The sequence below is a fragment of the Mus caroli genome, chromosome 18 (assembly GCF_900094665.2).
Source record: "Mus caroli chromosome 18, CAROLI_EIJ_v1.1, whole genome shotgun sequence".
Lineage (NCBI taxonomy): Eukaryota > Metazoa > Chordata > Mammalia > Rodentia > Muridae > Mus > Mus caroli.
This window is the reverse complement of record NC_034587.1, coordinates 73249400-73268196: the sequence shown is the minus strand read 5'-3', so window position 1 is coordinate 73268196 and position 18797 is coordinate 73249400. Positions and strand designations below refer to the sequence as shown.

Genomic DNA, 18797 nt, shown 5'->3' with positions numbered 1-18797 from the left:
TCCAACAAGATGGCTCAGTGCACAAAGCACTTGTCATATGAGCCTGATGACCCAAGTTCAAACTCCAGGACTCACAGCAAGGTAGAAAGAGAGACCCTATTCTGGAGTTGTCTCTCTGGCCCCTGCATGTGCACCATGGCTTGCGTGCATGCCCTCCATATTTCTCTCTCTCTCTCTCTCCCTCTCCCTCTCCCTTTCCCCCCTCCTCTCTCTCTCTCTCTCTCTCTCTCTCTCTCACACACACACACACACACACACACAGAGTATGAGTTCCTGTTGCTATGCTAGAATACTGAGACCAAAAAAAAAATGGCTTAGAGGAGAAAGTTTATTTTGGCTTACAGTTCCAGAGATAGCTAGAGTCCACTGTGGAGAGGGAGGCTGGCGTCATAGTGAGAAAACAGAGCAAGAACAGGAAGTAGATCAGGCTGCAAAACTTCCAAGCCCGGCCCTCTCAGTGATGTGGTTCCTTAGCAAGGCTCAACTCCCATACATAACCTTCCCAACTAGTGTTACCAGGGGCTCAAACACATGAACTTATGGGGGACATTTCCTACTCAAATTGCAATAACACATCTCCAGAGGGTATACCGGAAACCCGATGAAGCAATCAGATTTGGGGTGTACAGTAGAAAGGGACAAAGGAGCTGTTGTTGGGCCTGAAGTCAGCTGGACCATCCCCTAAATGACATGGTCACCTATCCATTTCCTTTTCCCTGACTGTCCTCCTCGAATTTCTGTTGCTGTGATAAAATATTCTGACAAATATCAACTTAAGGAAGAAAGAATTTCTTAAGCTTAAGGATCCAGATTGGAGTCCCTCATTGTGAGAGAGTCTAGGAAGGAACTTGAAGTGGCCAAGTCATATTACACACACAGCCAGGAGCAGAGATAATGAAGGCATGCAAGCCTACATTCCGCTCACCATTTCTTCTTTTATACAGTCCAGGACTCAAGCCCAGGGAATGGTGCTGCCCATAGTGGGCCTTGGGTTTTCCCATTTCAAAGAACAGAGCCAAGGCAATCCTCACAGACAGCGTACAGCCCAATCCAACCTAGACAATCCCTCATTGTAACTTCCCAGGTGATTCTAGACTGTATCAAATTGACAAAGTAACCATCGCATCAACCTTCCACAGTGTTGGCCAGTGCTGTCTTTACTTCTTTAAGGACAGCACTCTTCTCCGATGGATCATTTCCCTTGGAGCTAAGGGAGAGTTCTCCCTCTGTTTTCTACACTTATTGCTCCATGTAAGGAAATTGGGATGTTAAACCCCTCTCCTTGCCTGCAGCAAACTGAAGAGCAATTATTCAGGCATTCTGAGGTCTGGAAGTGGTGAGTTAACAAGAGATGCTTTATCAGCTGGGCTGAAAGCTTTGTTACTTTGTTACAGTCTTCTTTGATCTTATCACTTAATTGGGCTTTAAAATAGAGAACACTATTTGTATCGCTGTCTTCTTCATTAGCTAGCATCTGGGTTGACTTTGGATGATGATGACACGATAAAACAGTGAGAGAAAAGCGTGAGAGTCTTCTGCTGTCATTTTGGAGAGCCAAGGATTCTTATTTGTCCCTCCCCAAGAGAGTGGCTATATTTTTAGCCCCCTGCAGCGCTGCAGGTAGATGGTCCTGTTGGATTCTACAAGGCAGCTCAGACAACCCAGGCATATCCAGTTTTAGCAAGAAGTTCTTTTTGTTCTGGCTTAAAAGCACCACATACTACAGTATGGAGGACGAGGTGTTCTCTGTCTTAGTGAGGAGCTGTGTGGGGTAGCCATGTTCCCATACACAGTACATGCTGAACTCCTTGGTGTGTTTTCTATGAAGGCCTTTGGGTTCTGCTGAGTTGCTTTATGCTTGTTGGGCTCTAGTGCTTTTAAAGAGAAAAAAAGACTTAGATAAAAATACCTTGAGAAATGAGGCCCGGAGACCAGGGTAGGTGGTGGGTGGGAGGGGAGGAGGCAAGGATGCTGCAGCACTCGGGTAAGCTCCAGAACTCTGGAGTCTGGGATTTAGGAGAAAGGGCAGACCTCAAGGTAGCTTTCCATCCTCGAATGCCAATGGACTCTGTGCTAAGTGTGCTCATCAAGACAGTCCAGAGCTCTGCTAGGGCTGTGACTTGGACATAGTTTTTGAACCTCCCCTTTACTTTATAACCGTTTGCTGGTATTTGTGCAACAATAACTGCGACATTTGAAGCTACAAATACAAATAAAAGAATAATGTCGTACCTTGGGTTGTCAAACAAGTGTCTCTCCTGCCCAGACCCATCCTTAAGGGAACATTCTTCATGGCTGCATCTCCATCCTTTTCCTCAGGCGCCTGCAGGGACCTTGTTTTCACCTGGCCTCTCATTCTTCATGAGCCAAGAGGTACAAATGAGTGGGTTTCTTCTGATCTCATAATGTACACTATGGTTGGATCTTCAGTTACTAGCCTGTGGTGCCACTGGCTGTGGTGGGCAGAGCCTTGGAAAGCAGAGCCTTGTGTGAGGTCATTAGAATTGTACCTTTGAGTGGAATATTGGAAACCTGGGCAATTTTGTCTCTTGGCATCCTGGTGCCTCTACATACTTCCATCACAGTGTGATGTCTTGTCAGCAGCTCAAAGGCAATAAGATCAACTGACCATGGGCTGAAACCTATAAGGTAAAATAAATCTTTTATTTTTCGGATTTCAACACCTCCTCTCTTTGTGTGTGTGTGTGTGTGTTCACATGTGTGAATGCAGTCGTGTGCATGCCACAGTACATATGTAGATGTTAAAGAAAAACCTCCAGCATTGGCCTCTATCTTCTACCTTGGTTTGAGACAAGGTCTCATTCATACTGCATGTACCAGGCTAGCTAGACCATGAGCCTCTAGAAATTCTCCTGCCTCAACCTGCCGTTCATTTTAGGAGCACTGGGATTATAGGTGCATGCAATCAAACCAGGTTTTATGTGGGTTCTGAAGGTTTAATTTCAATTCTTCATTACTTCCGAGGCAAGTGCTTTACCCACTGAGACATCTCCCAGTGGACAATCCTCCTTTAAATTTTTTTTTTTAAAGTGCATGTGTGTATGCCTGAATATATGTACACCAAACATGCAGTGCCTAATGAGGCCAGAAGAGGGCACCATATACCCTGGATCTGGAGGTGCAGAGTGCTATGAGCTGCCTGTCATGGGTGCTGAGAACTGGATCCAGATCTTCTGCAAGCAGACCAAGCATTCTCAGCCTCCGAGGCATTCCTACAGCCCTAACTTTATATTTTTTTATACATCCATGGATTTCAGGTGTTTGTTACAACATCAGAAAACTGACGCCATGTTGCAGCACAGAAATGAACATTTATCTATCAGGAGGAAGTGCGTGATAATAGAGCTGGTGTAAGTATTAAATATCATGAATATATACTTTTTTAAAAATTCATTTTCCTCCTCATCCTCTTCTTTGTGTGTGTGAATGTGTGTGTGCACACTCACACACACATGCACACATTCGTGCATGCATGTGTGTATATCACATGAATGTAGAGATGCTCACAAAGGCACCACACCCCTGGGGCTGGATGGGCGGTTGTGAGTTGATGGGTGTAGATGTTGGGAGCTAAATTTGTGTCCTCTGCAAGAGCAGTAACTGTTATTTCTCCAGCTCCATGGCGATGCCTTTTAAATATCGTTTAAAGTCTGCCAAGGAATGCCAACGGTGGGCAGTATCCAGTTAGGATAGTCTTTGGCAACTTCAAGCCAGGAAGTCATCCATGGCGAACCCAGAACTACTACCTTAGAAATTACTACTGCGAAGGGTCACACTCGGCCTCTTCTGTTTATTGTATCTAAAAGGCATCTTTGGCATAAAACTATTAGATGGATTTGGATTTGACATCACAGTGAAGAGGAAGCCATGGCGGTAACCCCACCACCAAGTCTGTCAGAAGACCCTACAGGAACTGGAAAGATTCTAAGGCATGGATTACTGCCCAGATGCTGAGGGGATCAAAGGCTAGCCTAACCCTTAATAACCATCTGTGAAGGAAATCTGTTTTCAAAAATAATTTATTCAAATACTTTATGCCAAAATAACTCTAAAAAGCATTAGTTTCCGAGTTGCCCCCCAAGCAAATATGCACTTAACTACATGAACACATCTATTACGTCATAGTTTTTTTTATTATAGACTTTTTATCCACATGAATGTTAAAGAAACTACAACAGAGTTAAATACCATTTTTGATAACATGATTATATTCTTAATTACACTCGATATTAAACTGTAAAATATTTCCAGAGGAATACAATCTTCATACCGCAGGCAGAGTACCAGAGAGGAAGGGGCCATGTGTGTTTGTCCAGCTTGGTATGGAAAGCAGGTTCGTCTAAACCTAAGCCCCCATTCCCAGGATTGTTCTTCTGTCTTCTTTCCACTATGAATCACTTCTGGAAGAGCAAAGGATAATCGTATGGCGCCGCAGAGACCACACAAACATTTCCCCACTCAGCACTTCCTACCCTCTGGGATCAGCTATGCTTTCAAAACACAAATATTCAAACTTTGGTTCCACCAAAAGATGTGACAAGCATTGATCACTCTGGTTGGCTCCCCCCTCCCCCCTCCTAATGAATGGCCGCCACAGTCTATTTTACATGGTTGCCCATGCTGGCGCGAGGTCACTTGTCCTTGGCTTCTCTCGGACCTGGTTTTGGTGCCCAAGCCCTTTCAGTTTGCAGTTCTTCTTTCTGCAGGTCCGAAGTGCTCAGTGGTAGGCTGTATCTTACAGAACAAGAGTGAGTGGGTCTGTCGCCTGGGAGGGAACAAAAACACAGGACAACCTAAGAAAACAAAAACACTTAGAGTGATGGAGAAGATAGCTTTATTACAGTTGCAATACATTTCAAATGAGTGTGTGAGTGTGTGTGTGTGTATGCACGTTAGGTTGTTGTGTGTGTATGTGTGTGCTGTATATGCACATGTATAGGTTGTTGTGTGTGCATGCACATGTATAGGTTGTTTGTATGTGTGTTGTATATGCACATGTATAGGTTGTTGTGTGTGCATGCACACTGGATGGAGTACATGCATGTCTATTAATATGTATGTGTACGTCACAGGTTGATGTCAGTCTCTTCCTACATCACTCTCTCCTCTATTTCTTGAGGCAGGGTCTCTCACTGAACCTGGGGTCCCTGATTTGGCAAGGCTGGATGGCCAGTGAGTCTTGGGGATACCTCTGTCTCTGCTCTTCCAGTGCTGGGGTTTCAGAAACACACAGCGGCATGATCGATAGGCATCCGAACTCAGACCCATATGTTTGTGAAGCAAGCACTTTGCAGACCCTGGAGACATTTTTTTAAAAATGTAAGTATGCTTAATATCTTTCTTTGTGTATATTTGTATGTTATGCAGGATTATGCATCTCTGCTGACTTTGAAACAAACTAGAACTGTTAGTGGTCTGCTTTGCCTTGCCTGCTTCACAGGAAAGGCCGTTGACTGGATTTAGAAGCTCCAGTTTGCTGTTGGGCAAGAATTAATCCAGCCTATCATGAAAGAACAGACGCAATCCATGCTCCCTCGCCTGCTGGTTTTAGTTGGATGCTCTAAAACATGCTATTTTGATTATTTATATTATTACTTTGTCTTATGACATGAGAGAAACTGTAGAAAAAGCCTAAAAGGATCTGTCACTCAAAATCAACAAGAGCATCAGATTGGCACACTCATAACTGATGACAAGAGGTGAAGCAGACTACAGAGCCATGGGGTTAGAGAAGCCCAGATAAACTTCAGAGTCTCGGGCCACACAGCAGCTAGTGTGCTCTTGTCTCTGTTCGTCGTGAAGGATGAAGATGCAGCTGGCTGTGTTTCAGTGATAAAATAAAGATTAAATAAAACAATTGACATAAGTGCTGAGGACAGTGGGGACCCATGGCTATTCTCAGTACAGGTTCTGAGAAGACCTTTGTCCTCTACCATCTGACAAGCATCTTCCTCTTTCTTCCTCTTTGGCCATACAAAAGGGAGGCAATGGCTTTCAACATCCTTCTGCAATGTTTTTCTCATTGCTTTTAAAGTTTTTCCTCTCTCTCTCTCCCTCCCTCCTCTCCCTCTCTCTCTCCCTCTCTCTCTCACAAATGAAGTGAAAACACGAGGAATTTAGCAGAAGGGTAGATATTCTCAACGTCGGTGTGTGCAGAAGCCACATTCTCAAACCCGCTAAAGTGTCTCAAGTAGCAGTTAGTGATAGAAAGAATGCAAATAGAGGCAAAATAGGTGGGTCATCTTCTGTGCCTCAGTTACACATGCTCCCGATTTGGTTTTAATAAGAGTAGCCTCAGGAGCTGGAGAGACAGCTTCATGGTAAGCAGGCACCGCTCCCGCAAGGACTGGAGTTGGATTCCCAGCAGCCATGCTTGCTTGATTCCACCTGCCCATGACTCCAGGGAATCTGACACCTTCCGCTGGGTTCTGGGGGTACCTATACTCATGTGTACCCTGCCCCCTCCCCACATAATTAAAAATAAAATAAAACTTAAAAAAAGAAAAAAAAAAAAAAGAAAAGCAGTCTTCTAGAGAAAGAGAAAGAATGCAGCAGAGAAGTCTGGGATGCAGGAGTGATCCCCAGGGCTGCAGAACAGGAAGAGACCTCGCCCTTTTATAATGTATATAAAACATTATATGTAATGTAACAATGTAACATATTAATGTAATGTAACAGCAAAGCCAAAGCCACTGGTGGGGTTACATTGTGTAACATTTAGAATCCCACCTGTTCCTCAGCAGCTCTAGTATCCAAAGAAGTCAAACAGATGAGGACTGTGAATCCTGACGTTATCAGCTCAGTTGCCAGCTCTGTGGCCTCCCTAAGCTTCAGTGTTGGGATCTATGAAACCGGGTCTGAAATGCGATCTACCTTACAGACTTACAACAGCTACCTCCCAGAGCTGTAAACCGCACAGGTAATAGAGCAGAATCCATTTGGTTCTGGATCTGGCACGGTTAATGCTAAAGTAATGGGAGATAGTATTGTTACAGCTTGGAGCACAGTGTACCATGGTAAATGAGCCGACCTAGGATGCACTTCCCGTTTAGGTAAAACAATTTCATTATTTCCTGGTAAAGACATGGGTGTTTTAGCCAGTTATCTGAATGGCACTTGTAAAAGTATGAAGGCAATTAAGAAAAGAAACAGTAATAATTAGAGCAACAGACATTGTAACATTTTCTTTTGGGGGTAGAGATTGCAGGCAGGTTATATGAGGTGTCTAGACAGGAGCTGGTCAGAGCAATCATTACAGACAAGGATGAATACCAGAAGTGATTCTGAAGTTAAAAATGGGCCCAGGGTCTAGAGAGATGGGCTCAGTGGTTAAGAGCACTTACAGCTCTTCCAGAGGACAGGGTTCACTTTCCAGCACTGAGAAGGCTCACATCCATTGACCACTTTGAACTCCTGCGCATACATGGTGCACATACATACAGGATGCACACACACACACACACACACACACACACACACACACACACACACACACAGAGAGAGAGAGAGAGAGAGAGAGAGAGAGAGAGAGAGAGAGTCAAATAAAATAGGAAGGGCCCAGGTAAGTATCCACATGTAACCCTTGGATAGGTTTCTTAACTCTTTCCCGTTGCTTTCCTGAGCTCGCAATACAACAGACTAGCCAAGCAGAACAATGTCTAATCTAATGGGGCTTGTTTTAGTAGATGCTTTAGAGATAAATAAACTAAACTACCCTTTACACAGCTGGTTTCTAAACAAATAGAATTCATTGCCCCAAAGGGGACTGTGCCTAGGTTGAAGAAAGACTTTAAATAAATCCACTGATAATGACTATTTTAAGGGCGGGCTAAGAGTGTTCAGTGCACGCGCCGTAGCTGTAAGGTTGGTGTTAGTAGGACTACCTTGGCTCTTCCGGTGGAATTACAGTTACTGTGCCGGCCTGGGTAGATGCTCTAATTTGACATACCATGGAATTTCTTATGTTCTAGCAGAGGGCCAAAGAAGATTTGTGGCGCAGTGGTATGTGGCAGTCGTCACTGAGCTTATTAAATGGATTGCCTGTGGTTTTGAAAAGCTTCCTCCCCTTAATATTCATATTGGAATCCACTGGGTGGTATGAGCATTGCCTTAAGGGTCACTCTTGCATAAGACGTTAATGCATCAGGCCCTAATTTGGAAACTTGTGGTCACTCAGGAAGACAGAACAGCCTCTCTCCCTTGGTGTAACGATTTTTATCTTGTAATCTCTCTTGGGGTAACTCCTCGAAGTCTCTACCCACTGAAATTCTGAGACCGCCTCTAACAACATGGTCGTGATTCTCTGCTTGGCTGACTTAGCTAAGCAGTTAAGTAACCGCTAATCTTCCCAAAGCACCAGGGTCTACTTAGAGAAATCCCTGTTGTCTGCAAGGATGGAAACAAAATCAGCATGAGGGAAGCATTAGTTACAAAGCATAAATCAATCTTTCTCCACAGTGGCGCGGCCATGTGCTACATCGCTGGCAGAGACTTCATGACTGTGAGTGTCACTGTGTAGGTGCAAGACGGGCTTTTGTGACAAGCAGGGCAGATGAGATGGGAGGGAAAGGAAGAAAGACTCGTTGACGTTCTTACACATGTATCAAGCTACCCTCTCTCTAATGGATGATTCTCACAAACACCGAGGCAAACATTCAATACGACATCTTTTACGCGAGGCTCACAAACATGCAAAGCTAACTTATATTGAGGGCAAGATATGGAAGAAATATGATTGGGAGCAAGGCAAGACTGTCATTAAGGGCTTGGAACTTAAAAGCAAATTTATCTTGTAAATACTGACTCTGTTTTGACTGCAGACTTCACCACTTATTTGACTTCATAATTTGTAGGCTTTGCCAAATGAGTGTTCTACCAAGGTTATTTTTAAACACGCACACTAATATTTTTTCTCGTGATTTGAAGAAAATTAGTTTGGCATTTTCAAATACTTATAACCACTCATTTGGGATGTTCTTGTCTTGATTACCTTCGATATCCTGATTTAAGATGGAATCTGAACAACTTATAACATTCTCGTTCTCTTTCCTAGTACCAGCTTTCTCTACCACAATATGGAAAAAAAAATCAACATGCCAACATCAGACTTAGGAAAAATATTTCAGCTGAGAGCCAAACTCACACAAACATTTGAATTTAGCTTCATGGAGACAGCATAGGATGCTTTTACTTAAATCTCTGCTAAGGACAAGGTGTCCAGGATGGAGTAGACAATACTGCGTCTAAGGCTGTGTGTGCCTTGGCACCTCTTCCTAGCTTGGCAACACAGACACAAGATGTCACATCTCCCCTCTCTGCATTTCATTTCCTGGTGTACAAAATGAAGAGACAGCACAAGATTTGGAGAGACAGATGAAATGGTGGCATTATCATTACCAAAGCAAATACTGAAGTATACTCCCAATAGAGATGGCAGCAAGGCCAGTCATGCGCACATGGTAGATACACAATGTGCTGAAGAGAAGCTCGTGCGAGAGAAAGGACAGTGAACCTCCTTTGTAAGGGTTTCCCTTATGAATAGACTCTAGCGAGTTAAAAAGACAATTAAGAGCGGGACGTCTCACATCTTCTGAAGGCAATGGAGAAAATGCATCTCTTGCCCAGAAGCAGGAGGAAATGCTACTCCGAGGATTGGGAGATGATGCCGTGGGAGAGATGCTCTCTGTGAAAACACAAGGACCTGAGCTGGGATCCTTGGTACCCAGAGAAAATCTGGGTCTGGTGGGCCGTGTCTGTAACCCAAGCGCTGGGGTGAGGGGATGGTAGAGACAGGTGGATCGTGGTAGCTTGCTGCCGCTAGTCTGGCTGAATTGGTGACTTCCGGCTTCAGTGAAGATATGGAATCAAAAAGTAAGATGGAGAGCAATATAGGAAGATAACCCAGCATTGACTTCAGGCCTTCAGATTCTGCATGGACAAGTGTTTCTGCGTACATATGTACATACATGCATGCATGCATACATGCACGCACGCACGCACGCATGAATACCCTGGACTTGCCCTGATTCAGAAATTCTGACCCTTAGATCATCCTAACCCATTTTTCATAGAAACAAACATGTTCTAGGTTTTTGCAGTCTTACAATTCTAATTAACAAGTGTGTCTTCCTCAAAAGGCTCCAAAGGCTGCTTCTGAAATTCTTAGGCATACTTTGACTATACTTAGAGAATTTTCACTGCCTGTTTTCCCTTAAGTTTATTTATTTATTTTTGTCTTTTAAATTGTTGCCAGGAAAGTGACCTTGAAGTTGGTTTCATTTGCAAGAACTACTTTGGTTTAGGGAAAGGCCGGCTCACTATTCCCTGACCAGAAATTCTCCGTAATCTATATTACTCCTCGGTTCATGTCACCAGAAGTCACCAACTCAGCTGGACTAGCGGCAGCAAGCTATCACGATCTACCTGTCTCTACCATCCCCTCACCCCAGTGCTTGGGTTACAGACACCGGCCACCAGACCCAGGTTTTCTCCGGGTGTCTCATGGAGAGTCAGACTCAGGGAGACTTCTGGCAACAGCAGTGAGAGATGACACACTGCTGTTACTTCAGAGGGGCAGAGAGAAGGAAACATTATAATAGAAATGATTCTTGTTTCTAAAGACTGGATAGGGACATTTGCATATCCAAGCGTTTGCCATGGCATTTCTAGGAAGCCCTTAGCCATTCATTTAGGAAGTCCGAGCCTGGGATTACAAACACATTTGCTATATTGACTTAAACACTGAAGACAACTTTCTCAATCCCTCGGGCTATTACAAACACCTCAATGATGAGCACACCAGCACTGGCAGGAAGGATTATCGAGAAAACCTGTGTCCGTTGGCAAATCTCACCTTTTAGCTTTTGCTGAGATGGGCGCCAAGCTTCTCTTTCCTGATCAAGCTTGCTGCATAGGGGATCTGTAAGACAGAAACATGCAAGGTCATCAAGCCGGAGACAGGTGCTCAGTGGAGACCCTTCACCCCTAACAATGCCAGTGGATCTTCCCTGCAGAGAAGAGAGCCTTCTCAGCTCAGCAGTGCCAGGCTGCTGGGGCACAGCATAGGAAAGGCCACCTACAAGCAATCGCAAAGAGGAGTGTGTTGCTATAGAGTATCATTGAGGTTAAAATGAGGCTTTTAACAAGGTATTAATAGTACAGTATTATTAGTATTTGACAAGTGAGTTACAATGTTGAAATAGGTCCAAGGGGCACAAACGATGAATGTGATTACAAACTAGCACAAGGTAATTGGTTTAATTAGAGTGCTTCCTTTATAAAACATGCTACCATTGTGAATCACAAAGAAGACTTAGCATAAATTATTACTGTGGCTAAATTCTCAATTACTGATGAGAAGAACTAGAAATAACTGCACTGAATGGGAGACATGGCTCATTCTAAGTGGAGGGCCTTGAGAGTGAGTCTGAAGAGTGGGTTGTGAATGGAAGCCTATCACATTTGATATGCGACTTTTCATTAGAAAGTCCAAACGGCTGAGAGGAGACATACATTATTTACATTTGTTTTTACACTGACCCCGGTCAAACGACTCTGTCATTGTGTTATTCTAACCCTGTTCAAGCAACTCAGTCATTGTGTTACCTGCCTGCATCATTCTGAGGTTAAATGTGGGCTCTAAATTTGCATCTATGCTACATTTGAGGGGACAAATATCCAGCCCTCTTTTGATATTTTATTTATTTTTATTTTGTGTGTACGTACGATTGTTTGGCCTGCATGTATGTGTGCACACCGACTTCATGCAGTGCTGTGGAAGGCAGGTGGGGCTGTCAGATTCCCTGGGAATAGTTAAAGACTATCGTAAGCTACCATGTGGTTGCTGGGAATTGAGCCTGGGTCCTTTGGAAGAGCAGTCAGTCATCTTAACAGCTGAGTCATCTTAACATCTCTCTAACTTCAATACTCAGTCTTTTAGAATGTAACCCAAAAGATGACTATTATATACAAGTAGTAAGAGGAGAAATACAATCATTTCCCTTCTCTTAGATAACACTTCCTCTCTGCCTCCTTCTCCCCCCTTTTCCCTCCCTCCCTCATCTTTCTTCCCTCTTTTCTTTATAGCTCAGACTGAGTTAAGCTTGTGATCCACCTGCCTCAGCCTCCCGAGTATTAGGATTATAGGTGTGCACCAGTGTGCTTGGCTATGGAATATTTTGATATTTTGCTAATGCATCTTTTCACTCCCAGCCTTTTAATGGGTATTGGGTTTACTCTCTCGATCCACTTACCGGTCCACACATGAACCTTTATCAATGGAAAGAGACTGTGAGATGACAAGGCTATGGTGACTAAGATAAGCGGGGACATTTTGCTATAAATTGTTCTAATGGACAAGAAGAAGAGAAAAAAACCAAGCACCTCTCTATTTTGAAACACGAACATGTCTGATAAAGCGCAAGCAGCAGCATTGAAATTAACGAGCCACACCGCAGCATAAAGTGTTCAGTGATCTAGTCTCATATGGCAGGATGTGGGCTAAGATCACTCAGGTAGATCTGACAAGGGCCGTTAAATAGGGACCTGCTCTAGTCACTTTCTCTCATGGGAGGTTGTGTTATACCTGTTATTTAGAGACACCCTTGAATGGAGGTTTCCCATTCTGGTGTAGGCTGTAGATACCAAAGAACGTGGGTGATCTCCCTTGTAAGCTGCATAATACGAGGGTCTTGTATGGAATTTTATCATTTAGGATAGCAAGATCTGATATAAACCTCCGAGTGAGAGGATAAGTCAACAGAAAGACATGCCTGTTCCACTTCCCTGTTTACAAAGGGTATTTAAAATGAGGATCAGATACTACGGGACTTTGTAGGGGGCTTTTATGTGCAGGGCAGTGTAGGAGAGGAATTCATAGCATCCTCGACCACTCCCCAAAGTGAGTAAACCACATGCTAACCCAAAGGGAACTGCAGGAACGATGCTTCTGTCAGTCAAGTCTCATATCTCCCCTTTCGCTTCCCCTCCTCTCCACTCTCCTCCTTCACCTCCCTTGCTAAAGGGGGTGGGGGCTATCTCCAAATAATGGCATCAGGGTCTCAGAGCTCCAGGTTAGAACTTAAATGCCACAGAGAGTTGTCCACATACAAATGCAGGCTTCCATGTCCACGTCTTTGGAGCAAGGATAAAATAAAAGCCAGGCAATGCAAGGGCAAAGAGCCCAGGCATCCAACCCTGCATCATAAATAGTAAATAAAGATTGCCACGTGACCCACTCATTCCTTAAAACTATACCAGTTTACAGAGTCCAAGGCCCACCTTCCCCTGAACATTTTCACATCTCTGAAATTGGATGTATGATGATTGATGGTATATTAGAATTATAGTTGGAAGCTTTTTTTCTCTGTGAGTCATTAGGCAACGGTACCTTGTTCAGTTGATGGCTTCTCAGACTCGACAGAACATAATGCTGGATTTACAGATGCCAGCAAACACTCCTGACTTGGGAGCTTCGTATTACAAAGACTTACAAAGCTCTCTTCATTTTCACCAGTGTGGAAATCATGAGGCTTGGATAGGGAACTTTGAAATGTTTATAACTTATATCTTATCCAGTTGACCCTAAGAGGACAACGGCATTGGTATCTCACCACAAAAACAAAAACCAACCAAACAAACAAAAAACCCAAAAACTTTCTATTTTGTGCCAGTTAGTTTGAGTTCAAACACTCAGGTGAGTCAATATCTCGAAGGTAGAAACGTGACATGAATGCCCCAGGATGGAGAGACGTCATTGTTAAGACACAGGGCACTTGATCACTAGAGGAAAAAAAGGTGCATAGTGGTCAAAGTGTCTATACTATAGAGTCTTACGGAAGTGTCTGTGGAAGCTCAGATTTCATCAAGCCCAAAGGCTTGCAGGGACCTCCTTAATACATATACTTAGCCCCCAAAGCAAAGCTTCTTAATGTATCTGGGAATCTTTTTGTAAAAATACAAGACCGGGACAGTTAGTTCTATCTGTCTTTTATAGAAATTAGGTCAAGTTCTCCTCCCAAGGAATGTTAGACAACATCCGAGGAAAGACGGTTGTCATCGAGAGGCTGTGTTCTCACTCAGGAGCTGGCTCAGAAAGACGTAGAGTTCCTCAGAGAAGTGGTAAGCTGGCTTTACCATGAATGAAACATCAGGACTAAATTTATTGCTTGAATGTTATTTTAATTGAAGGCTTTTAGTGGGAGTGCTTCCAGTTCCCCGACTGCCTGTGACTGCAGCTTTCTAGAACAACAGCAGAGGGCGCTTCAAGACTGGCACATGTCTTATAACTCTAAGCCTGGGCAGTAGCTGTCAGGCAGGTTCAGGGGCTAAGTCTGGGTCTAGCCCTGAATTGATGGGGTACTCTGTACTTGTAGTTGACAGCATCCTTAAAGATCTTGGGGTTTGAAGAGCAAACCTACAGTAATTGCTTAGACGGGTGTTCTTTCTTAAAGAACAGTTGTCAAATTAACAATGAAAAAAAAATCTCATCAAGTTCTTGCTAGAAATTATTACATTTTCCAGGACTTAAATCTATTTCGATTAAAAGTTTATGTATTGAAGAAAATATCTTCACTTTCTTCCCAACCCTAATAGACAGTATATTTCACTTTTAAAATTCTCCTGGAGGTCCTGTGTCTTTTATTGCACTTAATATTTTCACAAATTTCCTAAATTTTAAGAGTTTGGCATTTGGTTCATATGTAGAGAAATGTCTACTTTTTGTAGAAATAAATCTGGCTTCATGGAGAAAACACTTCAAGCATTTGAAAACTCAGAACAGGGATGGCAGGTTTTTTTTTTTTTCCACACAAGTAATAGAAAATTCAAATTTTAAGTATTATTTTAAGAGTTAGCATGTGGCCATTTATAAATGTTAAGTAACCTAATTCTGCATGTGCTTTAACACTAGCATCACAGTATATATGCATTCATTTATAAATGCACAAGGCGACGCCATCATTTGGCTGTATAGCCATTACAAGTTTGTATTCAACAAACTAGAATAAGAAAGCACAGAAATTATAGTCAGCAGAGGATCTGAAAAAATGTAGGAACCAAAGAAATTCATAATTTTCTTTTTATGGCAATGATACCCAAGATGCTTTCCGTGGAAGTATTTCAAATAGGAACACCGTGTAACAATACAGAAGGAATGTGCTCTGCATCTACAGCAGCCATTACCAAATATGATGGCTTTAATATATTTTTAATTCTCCAGGATTGCAGGATAGGCCAGGTTTTACTTCATCTGAAGAAAAGAGTGTGCATTCTGTGATTCTACGGTATATAGACTCTGAATACAAAATGGCCGTAGTGGCTTACTTTGTTACCAGGAGGCAAAGTTCACAACCATATTTACAGACAGAGAGACCATTCCACTAAAACCGGGAGAGCAAATGAAAGTGTGACACTTGTTCACTCCTTGAATAATCTTCAGATATTCTTTGACGATATCCCCACAGGTCTTTTATAGATACATAAAGCTGAAGGAGGAACTGGATAAGTTACTGTGCAAAACAACATTGAGCCACTTGTCTCATTTCTAAAGTAGGTAGAAGAATTCCAAAAAAAACGGTTCCTTTCTGCCCCAAATCAACTCTGACACCAGGCTTATCCAGTTCTACTATTGGAGACATTATTTTGAGAAGAGCCATGCTATTCTGCTGGTCACTCATACTGGTGACACCACATGGTCTCCAGGTGCATTCATGATTATACGCATGTGACTTTGGATTGTAATATTCCTGCCAGGTTCAGCCTTACAGAAGCTCATTTTCGAGAGAATGAACACTCAGGGGATGCGCATTGAGTCCAACTTGGTAGACCTTACAACATGTCTGCTAGCTGCAGAGAAGTAATAGCACAATAGCTTTCCATACGTCACTTGCGTGCCTTCCTGTACTGGTGTAAGAGAGCATGGGGGGGGGCATCAGACTGACCTGGGAAAAACTGAGAAAGAATGAAAAAGACTGGGTGTATTGTAGGGGGGTGGGGGAGGGCTTGGGGTGACTGGTGCAACAAAATGTTTGTTTCAAGTGTTGAAGGCTATGCACGGGGCTGGGTTCTGGAGGCAGCTCAATAGCCCTGGGTGTCCAAAAGAGAGGAAGAAGGAGAAACAAAGTCATGTTTGTTTTCTTAATTTTTATGTTGTTTGCCTTTAAATGGCTGTAAATTTCAGGAATTATATTGTACCTAAAGAGGCGTGTGTGTGTGTGTGTGTGTGTGTGTGTGTGTGTGTGTGTGCCCGTGCTCGGGAGCACAAGTGTGTTAGGGGGTTGTGTCTTAGCTCTTCAAGACTGTTTCATTCACCCCAGGAACACTTTACTACCAAGTGGGTCATGACATAATAACATTTGCTGTGTTTAGTAATACCAAATTGTATCTTTCATGTATCTCGAAAGACCTGGGACATTTTCTCTCTAGCAACAGTGCATGCTGTTATATGGATACATCATTCTTTCCTGTTACTAAAGAAACTGTCAAAAGAAATCAAGACCTTAAAACTGGCTTTAGAAAGCGCCCTGCAATGAACGCCCAGCTCCTTCCCTATAGCCCATTTTGCTCTATTTCCCTTTTAAAGGTCAGATAACAAGATACCTTATGTTAACTAAGTCAGGTCTTAACGTTCTATCCCCCCCCCCCAATCCTACACTTATATTCTTCCTTGAGGGACACAACAATGAGTGTGTTCACTGTAAGGGATGTTAGCTCTTACCATCGGCAATCAAAGGCTGAGCAGAGTCGCTAAGTTTGTTTTCAGTCTCTGTATGCAATGTCTTATCGATCGGGTAAGAATATCCTCAGCTTCCCAGTGAATTTAGATATAAACAAAACCAATACACCACCACCTCCATCAACAACAACAGCAATAACCCCCCTACCCCCACCCCCACACACAAGAACAACATTCTGAGCAAAATCTGGTATCAAGGTTTTCCAATCCTGGAATTATTAATGAGCACCTGAGACCAGAGAAGCCATGGTGGAAATGTCACAGTTCTTAGAAATTCCACTTTCAGCTAAGACCTCTAAGAAGAAGATGTCATGCATCTAAAATGGCTTTAATTACTCTCAGGAATCTCTGTGAACATGGGCATGCTTCCTCCTTCCATACAAAGGAAACATTAGCCACCATCTTTCTCAAATAATCCTGCCAGCGAACTACATATTTGACTCTTAGGATGAGACACTTCAGACGTGCTCAGTGGTCTGAGGGTAGAAACAGATCAACTAAAAAAAATATCAAACGGCCAAAATTATGACAGCAGTGCTTCCAAAATATCACCGTAAATCTTTATTCAGATGCTTAAAAAAATAATCTCAAAAATATTGAGTATAAACGATTTTCCCTATGTTTGCTCTTTGGAAAATGAAGCAGCTTGGGAGAATGATTTAAAAACCTAGGGCTCATACCAGATGCGTCTGCACGGGGTGAAACAGTGAAGCATTCGGAAAACAAAACCTCAAAACAAGATCCTTCTATCTATCTGTGTTCTCCTGACTGCTGCTGTCATTTAAAGGGATCGCTTCGAGGCTAGGATAGAGAAGAACGCTTCCTATGGAAATGACTTGTTTCTTTTCATCAACCCTTGGGGGCCTGTAATTGGTTAATTGCGTGTATACTCCTGTTCTATTGGCTGAGGAGGGCCTGGCTGGTGAGAGGTGCAGAGGGCAGGAGCTAGTGTCCCCTTCTGTGAATTCCCATCTCATCCCTGCATGGTGCCTGCGAATTTGCACTGGGAAAGAATGCTGGGTACCTCTGGTTTGCCCACAGAGGCAATGCACACATCTGTGTACTAACACATGGAAGGTAGTTACAGTTAGAAGAAACACACTGACACATCTGTTTACTCTGAGCCTACGTAAATCCCTTGGTAATTAGCATCTCAACCAGCGGAGAGGTAAGTGGACCAAAGGATTCCTGGCAGAACACAGTGGGGCATGCATTGAGGGCTTTGAATACAAATCAGGGATGTTGCATGCATTTATAAACAGAAATGTGTCTTACGATTTGTAACTGTTGCACCATCTCTTCTCGGTAAGCCAGTTCCCTTTTCATCTGATCCTGAAAGTTATCTGGGGAGGAGAGAAAAAGAAGGAAACTAAGGAAGATGCAAAATCCAGGTTTAGTGCTCATCTGGCCCTCCAAATCCTAGACTCCTGGGATGAGGATTGAACCAACCTTAGAACATCAACAACATGACCCCGAACCTGTAATAAACAAAATGGAGTATGTTCTGTCCACACAGCGTCTATCTATATCAGCGACAGAGCAGAGCTTCTGAAACTCGTTCTATGCTTCCTCTGAGAAGCATTTGTGTGACCTAGGTATGTAGGTATATAAAGTAGGTATACAAGACAAACATTGATTGATATATCAATCATAAAGGAGTTTGTTTTAGAACAGCTTTCTGGCATACTCAGATGGCTCTGCCTAACTTTATGTAAAGAGTTAAATGTTAGCAGAGTGTTTGATACTATTGGATACCTTCGGCATTTGCTGGAGTTGATTGATAGTCTGATCTTGTAATTATCAATACCGAGAACGTGGTTTTACATAGATATGTACCACAAAATGGCAGAAGTATGCTTAGGGCCATTTCAGAAATTGTTGGAAATTCTATCCTAATCCAAAACCAAAAAAAAAAAAAAAAAAAAAAAAAAAAAAAAAAATTCTTTTAAGAAAACTCAAGTCAGCAGCTCAAACATTGATTAAAAAAACCAAACAAAACAAGCATTCTAACACCATATAGTTAAAAGATAAATTAAATTGATTT

At 42.8% G+C, this 18797-nt stretch overlaps 1 protein-coding gene across 1 annotated transcript in view; it reads right to left on the bottom strand.

The window, feature by feature from the left end:
* Positions 1 to 4710: 4710 nt before the first annotated feature.
* Skor2 (SKI family transcriptional corepressor 2) overlaps positions 4711 to 18797 on the bottom strand; it is a 44122-nt gene continuing 30035 nt past the window's right edge. The window contains exons 7-9 of the mRNA XM_021151021.2: positions 18029 to 18096; positions 10874 to 10939; positions 4711 to 4786 (exon numbers count right to left, since the gene is read on the bottom strand). Of these exons, the coding sequence (XP_021006680.1) occupies positions 10877 to 10939; positions 18029 to 18096 (131 nt within the window). The 3' untranslated portion in view covers positions 4711 to 4786; positions 10874 to 10876. The remainder of the gene's footprint in view (positions 4787 to 10873; positions 10940 to 18028; positions 18097 to 18797) is intronic.